We start from the raw sequence: 21,992 nt of genomic DNA on the forward strand, positions 1-21,992 counted from the left end.
GCATGTCATTAACACAGCATGTATGAACCAGGAAGATTTGTTATTACACAATAGTTTAAAGTGGAACTGCAGCGCTTTGTGTTCAGTATTCAAGAATTTTTTTTTCACTTGTTCGTTTATACTTTCGCAGGAGTTTGGCACGAGCCTCTGCTGACAGCAGCTGTATGACCTTTGCCATGCGGCTCAGAGATGCTCGGACACGGGGTTCAACTGAAATGACACAAACATGCCTTGCCGTTCATGGCATTTATACAGTATATTAGCTTAAAATGTATTAAAATGTGATCGGAATTTGAATGCCCAATAATCACGGTGGTCTCAAATAACCACGATCAGACAGTTATAATTGCGACAGGACTCATTCAGAGTTTTATGCTAGGCAGATGTCACTCCATTAAACAGGCCTAGCATGGAGGCAGACATGACTGAATGTGGTTGAGGACCACTACGTCCATCATCAGAGTTAACGTGCAAGAGACCCAAAGAGTGACGCATCAATGCGCCCACCAGGCGGATAGACAACGCAGCTGACAAGGCACTGGAGGTCAATAATGTTTTCCATAAGCTCCCTCAGCTGTAGCGAGAGATGAAGCAGGAAGGAGCTTTGGGTGCAATGCAGTCCAGTGTATAAGAAAATTGAATTTTTGCAGAGCTGAGGATGATATTGCTCAGCGCGTGATGAAAAGCAATTTTGTTCTTATATTAAAAGGGCTGCACAGCAAATTTAAACTACCGTGCTTAGTGGAATGTGCAAATACTTTGGATTTCTTAATGATGTGGGATAAGTAATGACTGGAACAGTGCAGTCGGTTACAAAACATGCTACAAAATAACTTATAAGTTCTGTTTCTGGGTGAACTATTCCTTTAAGGCCTATACACTCTAAAAAATGGTGGTACATGCCACATGATGTGCATGAAGAGAAGTGTAATTCGGTACAGATTTTCCTATAGCATTTATACCACGGTAGACCTATTCGTGTGGCTATCAGTGCTTCCATTATGTTAAACTGTATTTTATTTTTACATTTATTGTATTCAAACATGGAGTAATGTGAAAATACAGAGTGAGCTGTGTTCCAAACAAGTCAAGATGAGGAAAGACTTAAGGGGTGTTAGGCACAACATGATGCAAGGTGTGTTCCAATCAGCAGATTCAGCTATTTTATCAACATGTGTGAACATACTTTGCAGAAGATCTGAAAGAATTATGGTGCATAATACAGCGACAAAGAATTGCCCTTTATCGACCAAATGGAACCTTGAACTGAGAGGCGTAAAGATGACCATGCCCTACATTATCTTTTATGAATGCACAAATGCCATTAAAAGCACCCTGCATTAACCTCAACACTCCAGTTGGATAATTCTTTATCCCTCAGACCTTCAGAGATACAAGTCAGTCTTTTATTTGTCATCCAGTGCATTCAAATAGACAACCTTGCACTCTGAAGTTCATATGCCAATAGGCTGACCATGTCCTGTCTCACTACTACCTGCGAACACTTGCACGCACGCAAGCATCTTGAGCTTAGAGCTGCAAAGGGGCAAGAGTCTCACCCTGTGAGCAATTCATCTGTAAAATTAATTACGGGCTGCTCACATTCATTCCTCCAGTGATATGATGAAGGGACAGCAGATATAACAAAGGAGGTGGCTGTGTTAAAATGGGCTTTTGATTCACCTCTCAGTGCAGCTCATGTGTGAAAACGTTGCCGATTTCTAATTAATGGTGTCATCATAAAAACATTTAATTGACATTGCGAGCACTGAGAGCTTATATTTTTGATTCATATAAAAATGTGAATGTTATATTTGTGAGTAAGTGTGTGTTCTGTGAAAAGCTGTATGCTTATGTGTGTATACTTGAGAATATTGTTATATATATATATATATATATATATATATATATATATATATATATATATATATATATATATATATATATATATATATATTCAACTGAAGCAGCATGTAGACTGAAATGTCTGTTAGTTTAAGCTCTATGCATAAAAAAAAAAAAAAAAAAAACTTACCCTTACAAGAAAGTACTGTGGGCCACCAGGGTACTATAATGGTATTAGATGTAAAAACCATTTTCATAAAAATGTTTCATGGTATTAATAAGTTATCCCAAGAAACTTGATTTAAAAAACACTATAGTATTACAATAGTAATATGAAATTACTTTTTTTTTTTTTTTTTTTTTTGGGAGTTCACCAGAGCTTCACAGGTTGCCACTGGAGTCCTCTTCCACTCCTCCATGACAATATCACGGAGCTGGTGGATGTTAGAGACCTTGTGCTCCTCCACCTTCCGTTTGAGGATGCTCCACAGATGCTCAATAGGGTTTAGGTCTGGAGACATGCTTGGCCAGTCCATCAACTTCACCCTCAGCTTCTTTAGCAAGGCAGTGGTCGTCTTGGAGGTGTGTTTGGGGTCGTTATCATGCTGGAATACTGCCCTGCGTCCCAGTCTCCGAAGGGAGGGGATCATGCTCTGCTTCAGTATGTCACAGTACATGTTGGCATTCATGGTTCCCTCAATGAACTGTAGCTCCCCAGCGCCAGCAGCCCCAGACCATGACACTCCCACCACCATGCTTGACTGTAGGCAAGACACACTTGTCTTTGTACTCCTCACCTGGTTGCCACCACACACGCTTGACACCATCTGAACCAAATAAGTTTATCTTGGTCTCATCAGACCATGGGACATGGTTCCAGTAATCCACGTCCTTAGTCTGCTTGTCTTCAGCAAACTGCTTGCGGGCTTTCTTGTACATCATCTTAGAAGAGGCTTCCTTCTGGGACGACAGCCATGCAGACCAATTTGATGCAGTGTGCGGCATATGGTCTGAGCACTGACAGGCTGACCCCCCCCCCACCCCTTCAACCTCTGCAGCAATGCTGGCAGCACTCATACGTTCATTTCCCCAAAGACAACCTCTGGATATGACGCTGAGCATGTGCACTCAACTTCTTTGGTCGACCATGGCGAGGCCTGTTCTGAGTGGAACCTGTCCTGTTAAACCGCTGTATGGTCTTGGCCACCGTGCTGCAGCTCAGTGTCAGGGTCTTGGCAATCTTCTTATAGCCTAGGCCATCTTTATGTAGAGCAACAGTTCTTTTTTTCAGATCCTCAGGAGTTCTTTGCCATGAGGTGCCATGTTGAACTTCCAGTGACCAGTATGAGGGAGTGTGAGAGCGGACACCAAATTTAAAACACCTGCTCCCCATTCACACCTGAGACCTTGTAACACTAACGAGTCACATGACACCGAGGAGGGAAAATGGCTAATTGGGCCCAATTTGGACATTTTCACTTAGGGTTGTACTCACTTTTATTGCCAGCAGTTTAGACATTAATGGCTGTGTGTACAGTTATTTTGAGGGGACAGCAAATTTACACTGTTATACAAGCTGTACACTCACTACTTTACATTGTAGCAAAGTGTCATTTCAGCAGTGTTGTCACATGAAAAGGTATAATCAAATATTTCCAAAAATGTGAGGGGTGTACTCACTTTTGTGAGATAATGTATATACTTGTGTACACACACACACACACACACACACACACACACACACACGACTGCTCGAATCGCTGCCTGCCAGGCAGACATCTCGGCCTGGATGAAGGAACACCACCTGCAACTCAACCCAGCCAAGACCGAACTCCTTGTCTTTCCAGCTAACCCTGCTGTTGAGCACATCATCACCGTGCAGCTGGGTACAACTACAGTAACGCCTTCCAAAACGGTCAGAAATCTAGGGGTAACCATCGATAACAAGTTCAATTTCACAGACCACATCTCAAAGCCCGCAAGATCATGTAGATTTACACTCTACAATATAAGGAAGATAAGACTCTTCCGCTCTGAACATGCCATACAACTGCTTGTTCAGTCACTTGTCATGACTAGACTGGACTACTGTAACTCTCTCATTGCAGGCCTCCCTGCATGTGGAATTAGACCTCTGCAAATGATCCAGAATGCAGAAGCACATCTGGTCTTTAATAAACCAAAGGGAGAGTGCATGTTAACTCTTTGTCTCTCTCTCCACTGGCTGCTGGTTGATGCACGTAAAAAATTGAAGTCTCTGATGCTGGCATACAGAACAGTCGCTGGGTAGGCTCCAGCACACCAGAGCTACGCACCAACTAGAAGCATTCGGTCAGCTAAGGAACGTCGCCTTGTTGTACCAACACAAAGTGGCACCAAAATACTTTCCCGGACTTTCAGTTTCATCATACCACGTTGGTTGAATGACCTTCCCAACTCCATCCGTGAAGCTGACTCGCTCTCTGTCTTAAAAAAAACGACTTATAACACATCTTTTCCTTGAGCACTTAACCAGTCATTAAAAACTTTTACAAATTTTTTTGCATTTTAATCTGATGCTAGTGAAACTTTGTAGTATGGCAATTTTCATACCACTGTCTCCTTAAGATGATTTGCTTATGTTTTCATCTTTTGTAAGTAGCTTTGGATAAAAGCGTCTGCCAAACGAATAAATGTAAATGTATTTTATTTTAGTGTAGCTTTATTTTTTACCAGTATTTTTTTTACTTTCAGTATATTTGCCCTACATACAAATATGCTTACTTCCCCACTATATAGTATGCCAAAAGCTTATGTCCGAATCCTCAGTAAAAACAGAAGGCGGGAAATTACTTACCATTTAAGGCAAGACACTTTACTATACCATAATCCCACGGTCACTGAAAAGATGTCATATTCACAGCAGTAAATCCGTGACTCGGGTGGCTGCAAGTATTTATATTTATTACAGGGACAATCCCCCCGGAGCAACCTGGAGTTAAGTGCCTTGCTAAAATTGTGGTGGCTGTGGGGATCGAACCAGTGACCTTCTGATTAACAGTTATGTGCTTCAGCCCCCCAACTGAAATGTCAGAATAATAGTAAAGAGAATTATTTATCTCAGCTTTAATTTCTTTCATCACATTCCCAGTGGATCAGAAGTTTATATACATTTTGTTAGTATTTGTTAGCATTGCCTTTAAATTCGCACCAAACTACATTCATCTCTAGGAGACAGAATCAGTCTCCTTCCCGAGGGGTTTGATGGCTGCATGGTTCCATGGGGTTAATACTTTTGTACTTTTGCTTGTACAGATGATGTGGTACCTTCTGCCTTAAAATTGTTTAACTTGGGAATCATTCCACAAGCTTCTCACTATAAGTTGCTGGAATTTTGGCCCATTCCTCCAGACAGAACTGGTATAGCTGAGTCAGAGTTACAGTAGTCCAGTCTAGTCATGACAAGTGACTGAACAAGCAGTTGTATGGCATGTTCAGAGCGGAAGAGTCTTATCTTCCTTATATTGTAGAGTGTAAATCTACATGATCTTGCGGGCTTTGAGATGTGGTCTGTGAAATTCTCCAAAAAGTAAGACCTTTGTCCCCATTTGTACTTGCAAAATGTAGTCTGGCATTTATGGCGGTTTTGGAACACTGGCTTTTTCCTTGCAGAGCAGCATTTCAGGTTGTCAATGTAGGACTCGTTTTACTGTGGATATAGATACTCGTCTACCCGTTTCCTCCAGCATCTTCACAAGGTAATTTGCTGTTTTCGTACCAAACTACATTTGCTGTTTTTGGATTTATTTGCACTTTTCGTACCAAACAACATTCATCTTTAGGAGACAGAATGTGTGATGGCTGTGTGGTCCCATGGTGTTTATACTTGCGTGCTGTTGTTTTTACAGATGAACGTGGTATCTTCAGGTGTTTGGAAATTGCTCCAAGGATGAACCAGACTTGTGGAGGTCCACAATTGTTTGGATTATTTATTTTGATTTTCCCATAATGTCAAACAAAGAGGCAATGAGTTTGAAGCTAAGCCTTAAAATACATCCACAGGTACACTTCCAATTGACTCCAATTAGCTAGTCAGCCTATCAGAAGCTAATTGGCTAATTGCCTAAAGGCTTGACATAATTTTCTGGAATTTTCTAAGCTGCTTAAAGGTACAGTTAACTTAGTGAATGTAAACTTCAAACCAACTGGAATTGTGAGTTAATTAAAAGTGAAACAATCTGTCTGTAAACAATTGTTGAAAAAAAAAAAAAAAACTCACTCATGTCATGCAGAAAGTAGATGTCCTAAATGACTTGCCAAAACTATAGTCTGCAAACATGAAATCTGTGCAGTGGTTAAAACATTTGTTTAACATGACTTCAACCTAAGTGTATGTACACTTCTCTACACTGTATGTACACGTGCTATATACTGTGTACCAAATAAGTTGTTCCTTGTGGTTATATTGTACTTAATAACAAAACCAGAATAACCAGTGTTGTTACTACATTGTCTATTCAGGTAATAGGACAATGCCCACATTCCTGTATAACGCATGTCTGGGAATGTATTTATAATACTCATCTGCATACATAAAGTACTTAATCAAATGCAGTACATACACTGATGGTGCACAAAGCTTTAATTTTATTTTAGTATTTAAGGGCTGCCAAAATTAATGAATTAATTTATATAATTTATTACACTGCTCTCTGGAATATTCTATTCGGATTGGCCAATGGCACCATCTAGCAGTCTAGAATAATTTCTTAATAAGAGACACAAGACATAAAAGGGATAGCAGACATACATGTGTTCTGAGTCATCTTTTCTACTTCTCCAATCACTGTGCTATTTTATACAAGTAAGCTAATAATATAATTTCAACTTGTATCGATATTTCAAGCTCATTTATTTATTTGGCAAGTAGTCTAGTAAGAAGATGGATATTGAGCAGTCAGTCATTATTTACAGAATAAACACAACCGGAACTTCAATGCAAACCGGCGGTGCAAATCAGCAGTTTAACAATTTATTTATTTTCACATAATAACATTTCAACACAAATCAATATGTCAATTAATTTATTTATTTGGCAAGTTGTCTTGAAACAAGGTGGATAATGAGGAGTCAGATGGTCATTTTCACAAGATAAACATCAACAGAACTTGCTGGAAATCGGCTATAAAGCAATTTCTTTCTTCTCATATGATTACATAATTTCACCTCAAATCAGTATTTTATGTCCATTTATTTTTTTATTTGTAGCCAAGTAATAAGGAAGATACTGTACACTTAGCCGGTTGTTATCGCAAAGTACAACCCTTCAGTGTGATACAAGTCCACTACAATCATCTGATCACCCTCTCAGGGGTTTATTTTGCTATAACATGACTGAAATGTACATTATCTCCAGGGTTGAGAGGGTTACTTATAAAATGTATCCCACTACAGATTACAAAATACTTGCTGAAAATTTTTATTTGTAACATATTCTGTTAAAATACTCAAAATCAGTAACATAATCTAAATACTTTGGATTACTTCAGCACTGAGATTTATTTGTACTTGTTTTGACTAAGTTAATAACAAGTAAAGAAACTCAGCCAGTACAGTGACATATTAAAAATATATATTTTTAAAATACTGTAAAAATACAGCCCAAGTATCTTATGCTGTGTTGCTTCTAAAACAAGACAAAAGCACATTTATCTTGTTTAGATGATTTTCAAATATTTTTAACAGGAAAACACAAATATTCTCATCAAGAAGATTTTTGCTGTGCATCATTGCCCTAATATCAAATGACATACAGAAAACTCAATTATGATCCATGATGATTTTCTTGATAGAAATAAATATATTATATATATAAATAAAATCATGCCCAATAACAGATACATGTAAAAGGCATATTAGCATAAACCTACATTAAACAAATAATAAATAAATCCTAAATAAATAATAAAATGCAAAGTAATCTCTTTAATAATCAAAATACTTTCTGAATGCAAATTTATTCTGATAACCAACTGTTTAAATTGTAAACTGTAGTGGAATATGGTTACTAATATTTTGTGTTTTAAATACGTAATCAGTTACATGTATTCTGTTACTCCCAAACCCTGATTATCCTGTACTTACTGTAAAATATGGATAAAAACGTCTTAATTGGCCATCTAATTTTATCGCTATTAAATCTATTTAGTAACTATTTTCAATTTTAATGAACATGAGATCTGTTTAAAATGTTTACTATACGGTTTTAAAAATAAAAAATTCAAGGTCAATCTAATTTTATTATTAGGGCTGTAGATTTACTGCATTAATATTGTGCAATTACTTGTATATAAAATAACATGTTAAAAAACATTAATGCAATTACAGTAATCACGCCCCTGACCATCGGAGCAATTCAAACTTGATGTGCCACCTTGATTCAGTAGGGGGTAGCCAGCACTCCAGTAGTACAGACAACCTGCCTCGTCAAACCAGCGTCCAGGCAGCAGAGCCTTCCACAGCTCTTGCGCTCAATGACAGCTGGACTGACCACAACAGAATGCATGCATCTCAAGACAGTTTTTAAAGTTTCAAACTACCTTTAACTTGACACAGCAACCTAAAAACACAGCATTTATAACAAGAGGCATTGAAAAGTAGCGAGAAGCGACGTAACTAAAGTGAGACTTTCCAAAAGACTCCCTCCTTTTAATGGACAAATACATAAACCAACAATTAAAAGAGCAGAGGTAAGTAGGTCAATATGTTTAATGATATGGAAATAAAATAAAATAAATTTTGTCTAAATGTTTTACTTCACTGTTGCCAAAGTATAAACTCATGGAGCACTTATCAGTAACCTAATAGATCCTCCTAACAAAGTGCCTGACGTGGTCTTCTGCTGTTGAAGACTGCCTCAAGGTTTGACGTGTTGTGTCTTCTGAGATGCTATTCTTCTCACTACAATTGTACAGAGCAGTTATCGGAGTTACAGTAGCCTTTCTGTCAGCTCGAAACACTCTGGCCATTCTCCGTTGACCTCTCTCAACAACAAGGTGTTTCCATCCACAGAACTGCCGCTCACTGGATTCTTTTTTATTTTTGGCATCATTCTGAATAAACTCTAGAGACTGTTTTGTGTGAAAATTCCAGGAGATCAGCGGTTACAGAAATACGCAAACCAGCCCGTCTGACACCAACAATCATGCCACAGTCCAATTCACTGAGATAAAAATGTTCCCCATTCTGATGGTTGTAGGTGTCCAGGTGTTCCTAATAAAGTCTGTAGAAAGTGTATGTATATGATGTCATTTGTTTGCAATGCTTAAGTTATATCTATATTATATTTATAATTATTATATTCTAAATAAGCTTTTTTTTTGGGGGCTTTTGCATTAAATATTGAAACCCCATTCATTGATTTTATTAATCGGCACATGTATTGAAATTAATTGTAGAAGTTTTTTTCAGTTATATTAGATTTTATTTTATTCCAGATACACAAAATACTTTTTATTAGTTTTTGTTTGGTTTTCATTAACAATAATAACACAGCTAGCATCATTAATAACCTTTAATTCGCTTACACCAATCTCTAGTCATCGTGCCAGCAGCTTGTGCCCTCACGAACCAGCTAAAAAAGAAAATAATAATAAAATAATTTATATAAAAAATAAAAAAAATGTCCCAGCCCGAGGGGACTAAGTGTAACGATGTAATCTGGTTACGTATGGCAGCCGGACAAAGCCGCCCGCTGCCAGAGCCTAGTGTAAAGAGAGCAGATCTGAGGAACTGTGCTCTTCCTGCCAGACTCTCTGGGCTGTACTCCAAACGGACATCCTACATGAGGTGCGCTATGAAGGCATCCAAGGAGACACTACAGCAGAGTTCCAAGTCTTCCATTTCCTTTTCCACTTCTCCTGAAGCGTGTGTTTCTTATAACCCAAATCAATCATTTTTAGAATGTCAAAGAGCAGTTCCTGCTTTAGAGGTTCAACTCAAGTATGTTTGTGAATGACCTTTTTTGTGAGTTAACTGTGAACTTTAAAGGGCACCTATTATGGAATTTTGAAAATTACCTTTCATGTAGTGTGTAGCATAGATTTAAGTGAACAAAAACATCCTGCAAAGTTTTATATATGAAAGTTCACCGTAAAAAAACGGTATTGTCTCTCAAAAGTAGGAGTCGTCTCTGAGTCAATGTAATGAATCATTTTTCCAATGAGTCATTTTCCTTTTCGTTGTGACGTCAAGACTTATCAAATTGGCCGCGCCCAGTCATGGCGCGCGCAGACACCAGGGAAAACTTGAAAACATCATGTCGACAACAAGACGCTGTGTTCTGAAGTGCATATCAAAAGCGACCTTTTTTTTTCACTGCCCAGGGACGAGCATGTGAAGAATCAGTGGCTAGAGTTTATATTTACTACTATACCACACAAGTATAGCCCGAACCTTGTGCTGTGTTCGCGTCATTTTAATGAGGATTGTTTTACGAACATGAATGCTTTCAAGTGTGGATTCGCGAGACGGTTGATACTGAAGGAAGGTTCAGTACTAAGTTTATTTGGATCAGCTTCCTCCTCTGAATCACAACCTGTAAGTATTATTAATAATTGTTGCTTTTATGTGTTTTTTAGCATGCTTAATAAGTATTTGTGTGTTGTGTAAGTTACGCTAAGCGCAGCTTCTAGGTCTCCAATGTCAATTTTTTTGAAATATGTGAAATGTTTGTCGATGTTATTGGAGTTGTCATAAAGAATAGAGCAATAACTTGTAGTAATGCAGTGCTTTATCAATATGTTTATGCGTTGGGCTAACGCAAACAATAACTGATTGGGTGTTTACCACCGAACTTTGGGCTATGATCGCTAACATAAATCAACTCAAATTCCTTCTCTGATTTTGATTTTTTACTACAAAGCGGTGATGGGCGTTCCGTTTCTGACAATCTCTGCACAGAGTATACCAATCACAACTGACTGGGTCATCTGACCAATCACCGCAGATTAGCGTCACGCAAAGGAGGGGTTTGGAAAAATGAGTCGTTGAACGAATCATTTGGGAGTCGGTGAGCAAATCAGGTAAACATAAATGCATATTATAAGACAACAAACGTGTTTTTTGTCATTGCATGCATGTAAAACTGTTGTTGGGGACATTTTAAATGCCATAATAGGTGCCCTTTAACATATTTTAGAGCGAAAATGTTTATGTTACAACCTAAAACTAATCAGTGACACCTGCAGCTGTATGGCTATATGCACTTATTGCTGCTGTTATTACTATTATTAGCCAACATAATTAATATAATAAAAAGTTTATACAGAATGCTGGCATGGGTCATGTGTCTGTCTCCGTCAGTGAGAGCGTTAAGGCTCGTCACTGGGGTTATGATTACTCAACGCCTGTCTCTCATTATAGTGATGGCGGAGGGAGACCTGATAAGGCACACCACTGCTGTACACTCAGTGTCTTTCTCTGCTGGTTCTCCCACACTGACGCTCTGGCGTGCCTTATCAGGTCTCCCTCCGCCACGAGGGACAGGTGTTAAGAGTAATCACAACCCAGGTGATGAGCCTTACCACACATGACCACGCCCCCATGCCACAATTCTGTATAAACTTTTTATTATATTAATTATAATTATATTGGTTCTCAGGTCAGTGGAAAAGCAGGGCCGGTTAATGATAGGCTCCAGATTGCCCCGGCCGTGAACCAGTGAAGCACAGGCTCGGCACGAGAACCAATAGTAATTTCGGTGGAAAAGGGCTAACAGAGACTAAAGGGTGGTTTTGAACTGTGCCAGTAATTAACCACCTAATAACCATCCACAACATCCTAGCAACCACCTAGCAATTGCATAATGTGCTAGCAACCACTCAGAATGCCTTAGCAATTGTGTTGGCGAGTTTTGCACAAGTAAGCTACTCACATTTTCTTCCAAATATAAAAATCTAGTTATGCCAACAGTCTTGTGTCCAGACGTGTGGTATATGCAGGGTAAGTCCACCAAGAAGGGGACCAAATTCATGACATTGTGTTTTGCATAAAGTGCCAACACTTTCGCTTAGGCCCGGTAAAGCCATTCTAGTTCAGTGTTGATCAGCTGACACATCTTAAGGAGAATCGTCATGGATGCGTCACGTTACATAACAACTTGTGATCGTTTAGAAGAATTCCATGTACAAAGCTGAAGAAAGGATAATGTGAAGAGGACGGTGTTCATATAAGTTCACTTCGCTAAATGAATAAAGCCTAAATGTAAAGTAAACATATTTTACTTCCCATAAACTGATTTATTTCTAAAGTGAAATGGGGCATTCAACTAGCAAATTGCACAAAAATGTGGGGAGGGACTTGATTTGATCCATCAGGAAATGATTGGATCCTGAAAAGTGGGCGTTTCGCACCAGAATGGAGTTGAAAAATTGAGAAGTGTTGAAAAGGTAAGAAGGATGTGTGTCATGTACCAAGAAGCAAGTTATAACACTTTGATTAAAATCCAAGAGGCAAACATTATCTTTATTTGGAATAAATTGTATACAATAAGACCAAGAATGTTCATACATTTTCTGAGCCTAGCTCTGCCTTCAAAATAATTGGTTTGTCATTAGTTTGTAGATGGTTCGTTATAACACTTAATTGTTACTATTTTTAGGCTTGCCCACTTGATTCAAGCAGCTAACAATTAATATTGCAATGTTTTGTTATAACAACCTTATACAATCAATATTCAGGTGGTATATCACTAGTAGGCACCAGAAATACTATTTCTTTAGCGGTCAATATTATTAACCACACAGACATTCTCAAAGTCAAGTCAAGTGCCTCTCAAAGCATCTTGAAGGGGAGAAGTGGTTTTCATTGAAAGATTTCTTTCGTGTAGAACATCCACTCTGAGAAACCTGACGTGTGAAGAACTATGGCGATCACTTTTTCAGAATTATTCCAAAACTCTTGCTCATTTTCACTACATCCCTCAGCTAGAAAACTGAGGTGAGGGCAATTATATACTTAATGTTGTAGGTACAGAAAGATGAATAACTAGCTGACAAAGTCCTTTCCCAAAACGACAGCAGATCCAGTTTTGCTTTCACTACAAAAGTAAAGGGCAACTATCCTTTACTCACGGCTGGTATTATTTAAAAACTCACCCTCTAGAGACTGCACTACATCACGTACCAGTCACCATGTCCTGATTACAGCCAATGTGAGGAGGAAACATTACCCCAGGGAACAAGAGTAGTGATCAACTTTCACAGGCCAGCGATAACATGGAGAATACAACTTTAATGTACTGATGATGCAATCATGATGGATTCAGGACACAGAAAAAACTTAAAGCTCAAACGGTCCAAAAAGTGTAAAAAGGACATAGAACAACCAAAGAGAAGCACTATAAAACATTGCGATGTATGTTTGAGTGTCCCGACCAGTCGGACACAGCAACAATAGCTCAACCAATCATTAAGACTCCAGTGGTTTTAATCAATGTCTTCTGAAGTGATCCAAGCCGTTTTGGCTGACAAAAGACCAATAAAGTACTCCTTTTGCACTATTAATCTTGACATCTACAGTCTCCTTGGCGATCATGATATAAATCTTGATTACACTTATTAACGTCATCTAGCGCTCTGTGCATACGTCTAGCACTAGGAAGTGTAATCAAGCTTTAAATCATGATTGTGCCTAGAGACTGCAATGGCAAGATTTACAGTAAAAAAGGAGTTACATTTTGGTCTGTTCTAAACCAAACCCACTTAGATGGCTTCAGAAGACATGGATTAAACCACTAGAATCTTACAGATTACTTTTTTGTGATTTATGGAACTAAGATTTGGTCACCATTTACATATATTGTATGGACCTACAGAGCTGAAATATTCTTCTACAAATCTTTGTGTTAAGTAAAAGAAAGAAAGGCATACACATCTGGGATGGCATGAGGGTGAGTAAATGATTAGAGATTTTCATTTTTGTTAAAGTCTCTTTAACAAAAATATGGACTAAGCTGGGTGAATACTGATCTCAAGTTTTTGATTTTTTTCTATTTTATAAAGTCATCAAACTTCTTTAAATCATAAGGAGGATGGTTCCTAACCCAGGTTTGTATCACATGACACAAGGTTACTTAATATTAAACATTAAAGAGGGAAGGAGACAGAAAAATATGAATGATGGAGAAGCAACACACCTGTGGCATCTGAGCTTTACAGTTACACAATATGGTTCAGTGTCATCATATAGTGCAAAATTAAACAATGTTACTAACAGTATGCTGAATTAAACAAAGTTGCAAAGTATGTGATCATAGAATGTTTAATGAAACAATGTTGCAGGCAACTTTGGATTTGTTATGAAGGCTGAACAGAGCCCGGTGTGAGGAGCCTGTCAGCCATACGAGGGGGGTCGTTCTTACCTTACACGGAAACGGCAGAGTGGATGCAACTTTTTCCATGGCCAAATTCCTTATGCTCGGCGACAGAGGGCCACGACAGGTCGGGCAACAGCTGAGCTTTTGGCGACACTGGTTACACACCAGATGCCCAGCCTGGCACTGCAGTATCGGAGGCAGCACATAGTCGAAACACACCGGGCACTCAAACAGCGCTGTTAGTTCGGCTGATTGTCCTGGTAGGGGAGCGGCTGGAAGGGCTACAGCGGCCGTAGGGACAGAACCGGAACCCGCGACAGAGCCGGATACCCCTACGGCGACGGCGGCGGCGGCAGCAGCGGTTGCGGCGGTGGCAGCAGAGGCGGTCGTTCCCCCGGAGCCTCCATGCTTACTTCCTCCTGCTTTACCAGCTCCGAGTCCTCCGGCCGCACCACCCGCAGAGGACGGACGGCTCATAGCGAGGAGTGTAGATCTATAATGATGTAAAACCCAGACGAGTTCAAGCCCGAGAACCCCCCGGTACACTCCCGACAGAGGCCAGACAGACTCCGTTCCGTGCGATGGTTCTCCAATACCCCGCGGATACAACATGGCCGCCACAGTTTAAGAGCGAGGAATGAGTCTATTGGACGAAGGAGCTTTGATAGACAGTCTCATCAGCCAATGAGAGAGCTGCTCTGGACGTTTACGTAATCGGTCCTTACACGCAAAAGTAGTGAGAGTTGTGACTTGTAAAGTACACAGCATACAGTTATCAACTCACGCAGCCAGAAGACATTTAGATGCTTCAATCTTAACCATGGAAAACTAAAAAGAATGTTAAAATCATAAGTCTGGATGGAGGCATTTATTACCCCTATTTAAATCCCCCATCCTTTCTGCTCAGTTAAAAACGTCTTATATTAAACATGCATGTTCAAGCTAGAGCAAACGCTTGATGAAATGTGTTTGTGCAAGTTAACATATTCAATGAAATCAATGAAATGAGTAACAGCATTCATTTTCTCATCTAAAAGTAAATAAGCAATTATTTTCACAGCCCTTGGTTTCTCCGTCTAGATTAGAGCCCAAGCTTGAAATACAAAACTTTTGCTTTGTGTCAAGACAATTTGTCATGAACTAGACTTTGGTTGCATTCAATCCCTTTGCATACTTCTTACTATTTTCATCTTCAAGGTGCACTCAGTAATTTTTTCCTCAAAAAAGTTGAACTCATTAAGACATTCATTTTGCAATATATGTATGAAATCATGAGCACTCACATTAAAATGAAGACTCCAGTCATATCAGTAACCTTATAAAAGCTGTTTTAGAGGGTCCACACATGGGGGCTGCCATGTTAGAATCACACGACCAGTCAAATACTACTCGTTTAATCTCAATAACCATCCTGTTATTTGACACTTTCACTCATTGATTAAAGTAATCGTGGCTGACTGTGAATAGTGAATTTCTACAACTGCATCTGAAACTGAAAACGACTGATTTTAAATGATGCTGCATCCAAGCCGCTAGGTGTCAGTGTAAGTCCAAGATCACACAAAGACAAAAGTTACTGATGTAGTCACTTTACAATTTAGGACTACATACTATAAAACATTATGCATGACATAATGCCAAATAAAAGCCAAAGATATGCAACAGGAATGTCTAAATGCCTGAACAAACTATAAAATATAATATTTTATATTATAACCATAGACCATTCACTCCCGGATTGAAGGTGTATGAATATTTCCCAGTCTAACCAGCTCCCTCTGCTGGTATTTAATTTTACACCTAATATTATGCAATAAATGAAGGAAATAAAAGTTATAACATTTGGATAAATGTGCAGAAGTAACAGAAAAATACAATGGGTTAAATGTGATTAAATTCATTTGAATGTAGCAAAGTAAAATCATCTAAAATGCTAAGCTGCAAAACATGAAAACATTCAAACCCATTTTTTCTTTTAATCAATTTATTTATTTTTTACATACACAAATTAACAATTAATTGTAATGGCAACAAAGTATTGAGTAATAACCTAAACAGGGGTAGATTGACAACTAATGATGGCTTATTTACAGAATTACACTTGTTTCCACACTAGTAAAGCACAGCCGGTCATAAAGCATCATAGTCATCCTCATCTTCGTGCTTCCTCTTGAGAGAGGTTGAGTCATTGGATGAATTCTGGGAGACCATGTTAGTAGTGATGAGGATGTTCTTGGAGCCGATGAGGGAGGGGTTGATTAGGACATTCTGAACTGTGGGGGTGGCTGGAGTAGCTGTGAATTAAAACAAACAAAATCATTATTAATTCATTAATTAAATGATAAGTAAGCTCATATTATACTATAAGCATTTACCATATGCTTTAAAAAAAAACAGACTTGTCTATCCTTAGGTTACCCTACAAATAATCATTATCCATCACTTTGACAGACTTTTCAAGAAAATTAGACATATGCCATTCTATGCACACAAAAGCATATTATGAAAGCCAAAAGATGATTTCCGCATTAAAGCGGCCCATTTGTATTCTTTTTAAAAGAAGTCGATATATTTATTTTAGATGTATTGCCTCCTTGCCCATCTAAACCGCTTTGCGCATAATTATTGCTCAAAATTATTATTACTATTTGTAATGCACAGCTTAGTCCATTTATATTAATCTAACATACCATACCTCTTCTGCCATACATTTCCTTGCATCTGTATATAACTGATTTGTACATATATATATATATATATACACACACGTGTGTGTGTCTTATTGCGTATTTCTATTAATACTTATATTTTCTATTCTATTTTGTATTATCTCTGTCTTGTTGTATTGTTTGTGCACTGGAAGCTTCTGTCACCAAGACATATTCCTTGTATGTAAGCACACTTGGCAATAAAGCTCATTCTGATAATAATAATATCATTCAACACAGATTGAAAGGTAATGGGGAATTTAGCATTATGACAAGGTTGATTTAAAACCAATTCCAGTGGGTTTTTAAAATGTTACTTTGTCAATTTCAAAATAAAAGATAAAATTATATAAGAGGAACTAGTTTTCATTCATAAAGTATTTAATTCACAGACAGTATTATCCAATTCCTAGCATTACAATACAGTTATTTAATTTATAAAAATCTTTTATTGATTTTCCAAAAGAAAACAAAAATAACGATATTATGAAATATAAAAATTACTTTTATTGTGATAAAAGGTTTTGGTCAGATCACCCACCCCTATTCCTTAGAATGTAGATTTTGTCTTGATATACCTAACATTAACATTTTTAAGAATTTCAAATTAGGGGGGCCTGGGTAGCTCAGCGAGTATTGACACTTGACTACCACCCCTGGAGTCGTGAGTTTGAATCCAGGGTGTGCTGAGTGACTCCAGCCAGGTCTCCTAAGCACCCAAACTGGCCCGGTTGCTAGGGAGGGTAGAGTTGCATGGGGTAACCTCCTTGTGGACAAAATTAGCGGTTCTCGCTGTCAATGGGGCGCGTGGGAAGTTATGCATGGATCGCGGAGAGTAGCATGAGCCTCCACGGTATCAGGCACAACGAGCCACATGATAAGATGAGTGGATTGACTGTCTCAGAAGCGGCGGCAACTGAGACTTGTACACCGCCACCCGGATTGAGGAGAGTAACCATGCCACCACAAGGACCTACCAAGTAGTGTGAATTGGGCATTCCAAATTGGGGAGAAAAGGGGATGGATATATATATATATATATATATATATACACAGGTCCTTCTCAAGAAATTAGCATATTGTGATAAAGTTCATTATTTTCCATAATGTAATGATAAAAATTAAACTTTCATATATTTTAGATTCATTACACACCAACTGAAATATTTCAGGTCTTTTATTGTTTTAATACTGATGATTTTGGCATACAGCTCATGAAAACCCAAAATTCCTATCTCAAAAAATTAGCATATCATGAAAAGGATCTCTAAACGAGCTATTAACCTAATCATCTGAATCAACTAATTAACTCTAAACACCTGCAAAAGATTCCTGAGGCTTTTAAAAACTCCCAGCCTGTTTCATTACTCAAAACCGCAATCATGGGTAAGACTGCCGACCTGACTGCTGTCCAGAAGGCCATCATTGACACCCTTAAGCAAGAGGGTAAGACACAGAAAGAAATTTCTGAACAAATAGGCTGTTCCCAGAGTGCTGTGTCAAGTACCCACAGTCAGTGATGGTCTGGGGTGCCATGTCAGCTGCTGGTGTTGGTCCACTGTGTTTTATCAAGGGCAGGGTAAATGCAGCTAGCTATCAGGAGATTTTGGAGCACTTCATGCTTCCATCTGCTGAAAAGCTTTATGGAGATGAAGATTTCATTTTTCAGCACGACCTGGCACCTGCTCACAGTGCCAAAACCACTGGTAAATGGTTTACTGACCATGGTATTACTGTGCTCAATTGGCCTGCCAACTCTCCTGACCTGAACCCCATAGAGAATCTGTGGGATATTGTGAAGAGAAAGTTGAGAGACGCAAGACCCAACACTCTGGATGAGCTTAAGGCCGCTATCGGAGCATCCTGGGCCTCCATAACACCTCAGCAGTGCCACAGGCTGATTGCCTCCATGCCACGCCAGCACTGAAGCAGTCATTTCTGCAAAAGGATTCCCGACCAAGTATTGAGTGCATAACTGAACATAATTATTTGAAGGTTGACTTTTTTGTATTAAAAACACTTCTTTTATTGGTCGGATGAAATATGCTAATTTTTTGAGATAGGAATTTGGGGTTTTCATGAGCTGTATGCCAAAATCATCAGTATTAAAACAATAAAAGACCTGAAATATTTCAGTTGGCGTGCAATGAATCTAAAATATATGAAAGTTTAATTTTTATCATTACATTATGGAAAATAATGAACTTTATCACAATATGCTAATTTTTTGAGAAGGACCTGTGTGTATATATATATAAAAAGTTGACCGATAGTGGATTTTGCAGATACCTATAGCTAAGTTGGTAGTGGAAAGGTTAATAACCAATGATATATACACACACACAACCGGTCAAAATTTTGAAACACTTACTCATTCTTTATTATAATTATTTTTCACATTTTAGAATAAAAGTAAAGTCATCACAACTATGGAATAACATAAATGGAACTATGGGAATAATGTTGTGACTTAACAAATTCCAAAATATATCAAAACTGTGTTATATATTAGCAAAGTAGTCTTTGCCTAGAATTTGCAGACTTGTACTATTGACATTTTCTCAAGCAACTTCTTGAGGTATCACCCTTGGATGCTTTTTAAACAGTATTGAAGGAGTTCCCATCTATGTTGGGCCCTTATTGACTGCTTTTCTTTATGATTTGGTCCAAATCATCAATTTAAAAAAATATATATTATTACATTTTAGCTTTATAATTAAATAAATTAATATGGTGTTTGAGTAAAATTAACATATATATATATGTATATAAATAATATTTCACCAGATGAAGTTTATTGATGAGAAATAAAAAAAAATAAAAACTAGCGGAAAATATTGGCATAGATCTTTGCAGATAACAGCAAAAGCAAACTATCGGCACGGATTAATCGTAAAACCAATATATCAGTCTACCTCTAATAAAAAATATAAATTAATTGTCTAGTGTAGCCTATGTGTGCACTAAACTGCTCCACCTGTGGTAGTTTACAGATCCTTTATCTACCCACAGATGTGTGTAGGCATTTAATTTAAAGTAATTAAAAGCAAGCATCTTCCACATGCTCATTATACATCTTCTGACACTGTAAATATTTATCTAAATGACATACAGGCATTATATATCAGTTAATAATCAACCATTCTACGATGGAAACTGGTACCTACCTGATTTGACAGAGGCAGCCTGTGAAGAGGGAATCTGAACAGTGAAGCGCTGGCCTGTCAGTGACACAGGTGTCCCTACTTTTGACCCCACCGTCTGCACGGAGGGTGTGCCTGTGAAAAACATAGCGATGATCATATCAATTGAGTTTCAAAACTGTATGTAGATTATTTCATTGTTCATCCATAAAAGGATGAAAGTAACAACTAAAAGCTCTTGTAATAAGAGAGCTCGGTAGATGTATTTTAGAAACAAGACATGCTCGACCAACTGACCGAAAGTTGGAGTGCTTGGCCTACTGGAAACTGCCCCCACACTCAACCGTGGCACTGTTATTCTGCCCGCAGACGAAGTCACCTAGACATCAGAACCATAGTACAAATCATACAGAGGTTCAAAAATGGTAATAATGTGTCATAAGATTTATAAAAAAAAAAAAAAAAAAAAAAAGCAATACCTTTTTCTGCAAGGACTTCAGTCTGTAGTTGGGTGCAGTTAGACAGTAGCGGTCTGGTGGAAGTCGTGGACCAGTGTATGGCTTAATAAGGGGTAATGGGGTTAAATTCTTCTGCCTCGAGATTTCCAACAGAAACTGAAAGGACAGACAAACCACCAACTGATTAAATCAAGCACCAACTATGTGATCAATGAAGTCACTCAAAAACAAGTTTAATCTTTAGTAAAGACATCAAGGGAGACTTAAACTATGTGATCAAATTAAGTCAATCACAAACAAGTTTAATGTTTAGTAAAGACATCAAGAGAGACTTAAACTATGTGATCAAATTAAGTCAATCACAAACAAGTTTAATGTTTAGTAAAGACATCAAGAGAGACTTAAACTATGTGATCAAATTAAGTCAATCTAAAACAAGTTTAATGTTTAGTAAAGACATCAAGAGAGACTTAAACTATGTGATCAAATTAAGTCAATCACAAACAAGTTTAATGTTTAGTAAAGACATCAAGGGAGACTTAAACTATGTGATCAAATTAAGTCAATCACAAACAAGTTTAATGTTTAGTAAAGACATCAAGGGAGACTTACATCTCGAGGTGGAGGTGATGTAAAGGACTGATCCACTCGACACTGAATTGCTAACCTTATATCATCTGCATCCACACTGGACTTTTTAGCATGGGTGGAATATATTTTTGCATCTTCAATTATAGTTGTTACATATCCTATTAAAAAAATGACAGGTTGACAGTGGCTAACATTTCTATTGAACAGGTTACTACTACAGAAATCAATTGCAAGACTTTGTTGGCACTAAAGTGAGTTCTTACTAACACATGCTGACTTACTGTATGTAAACTCCAGCATTTGATTGATGACTCTGGGCTCATACTCAGTGATTCCCATGTCTTTAAGAATCTGCATCATTACCTTTAATTAAAGAAGGAGAAAAAACGAAGAAGAAACCAAAATTACACTTAGGCAATATTACATACACTGTAACAAACTCTGCCATTAGCTCGATAATCTGGTGCTGTCCATGTAAAACTGTATTTTTATTGCAATTAAATATAAATGCTCGAAATGAAAAAACTTTAATTGAGTAAAAAAAACTCTAATTTAAACCACAATGGGTCACGAATCGCGCCAATTCAAATATAAAGCCATTGCAGTACAGTGGCTCAGTTAGCGCGCTAACATGCATGCTAAGAAGTATAGATTATATATATATTTTTAAATGTGTAGCTGCACTTTAATCACGCTACTGTGTAAAATAAAAATCACACGCTAATATTTCTACAGTTGTAAATATGTTCCTGTGGCGTTATTTACCTGTGCATCTTTAGGCACTGTTTTCGGAGACGCCATTTTCACATGAGCTCAGTTTCTCCTCTGAGGACACTGGGTGTCTAAACACTAGTAAGCCGCCTTCCTAGACATGTAGACAGCGTTTTTAGCC

General features: G+C 38.0%; 2 protein-coding genes across 2 annotated transcripts in view; both read right to left on the reverse strand.

The window, feature by feature from the left end:
* Positions 1-14,879, reverse strand: part of LOC127627304 (E3 ubiquitin-protein ligase Siah2-like) — a 45,277-nt gene extending 30,398 nt beyond the window's left edge. The window contains exon 1 of the mRNA XM_052103645.1: positions 14,246-14,879. Within this exon, the coding sequence (XP_051959605.1) occupies positions 14,246-14,812 (567 nt within the window). The 5' untranslated portion in view covers positions 14,813-14,879. The remainder of the gene's footprint in view (positions 1-14,245) is intronic.
* Positions 14,880-16,184: 1,305 nt separating this feature from the next.
* On the reverse strand, positions 16,185-21,958 carry LOC127628021 (transcription initiation factor TFIID subunit 9-like). Its single transcript, XM_052104670.1, has 7 exons — positions 21,866-21,958; positions 21,382-21,463; positions 21,122-21,258; positions 20,531-20,665; positions 20,349-20,430; positions 20,076-20,186; positions 16,185-16,494 (listed from the first exon to the last, which is right to left on the reverse strand). The coding sequence occupies exons 1-7, from the start codon at positions 21,899-21,901 to the stop codon at positions 16,331-16,333; spliced, it is 747 nt and encodes a 248-aa protein (XP_051960630.1). The 5' UTR covers positions 21,902-21,958; the 3' UTR covers positions 16,185-16,330.
* Positions 21,959-21,992: the final 34 nt, after the last annotated feature.

The sequence above is a fragment of the Xyrauchen texanus genome, chromosome 34 (assembly GCF_025860055.1).
Source record: "Xyrauchen texanus isolate HMW12.3.18 chromosome 34, RBS_HiC_50CHRs, whole genome shotgun sequence".
NCBI classification, from domain to species: Eukaryota; Metazoa; Chordata; class Actinopteri; order Cypriniformes; family Catostomidae; genus Xyrauchen; species Xyrauchen texanus.

Bases quoted from the DNA above. Each gene is read 5' to 3' on its own strand.
- LOC127628021 (XM_052104670.1), bottom strand. From the start codon at position 21,901: ATGGCGTCTCCGAAAACAGTGCCTAAAGATGCACAG. The intron at 20,431-20,530 runs GTATTGCTTTTT...TCTGATGTCTAG, and splicing joins TGAAGTCCTTGCAGAAAAAG to GTGACTTCGTCTGCGGGCAG. The intron at 16,495-20,075 runs GTAGGTACCAGT...TTTAATTCACAG, and splicing joins GGCTGCCTCTGTCAAATCAG to CTACTCCAGCCACCCCCACA.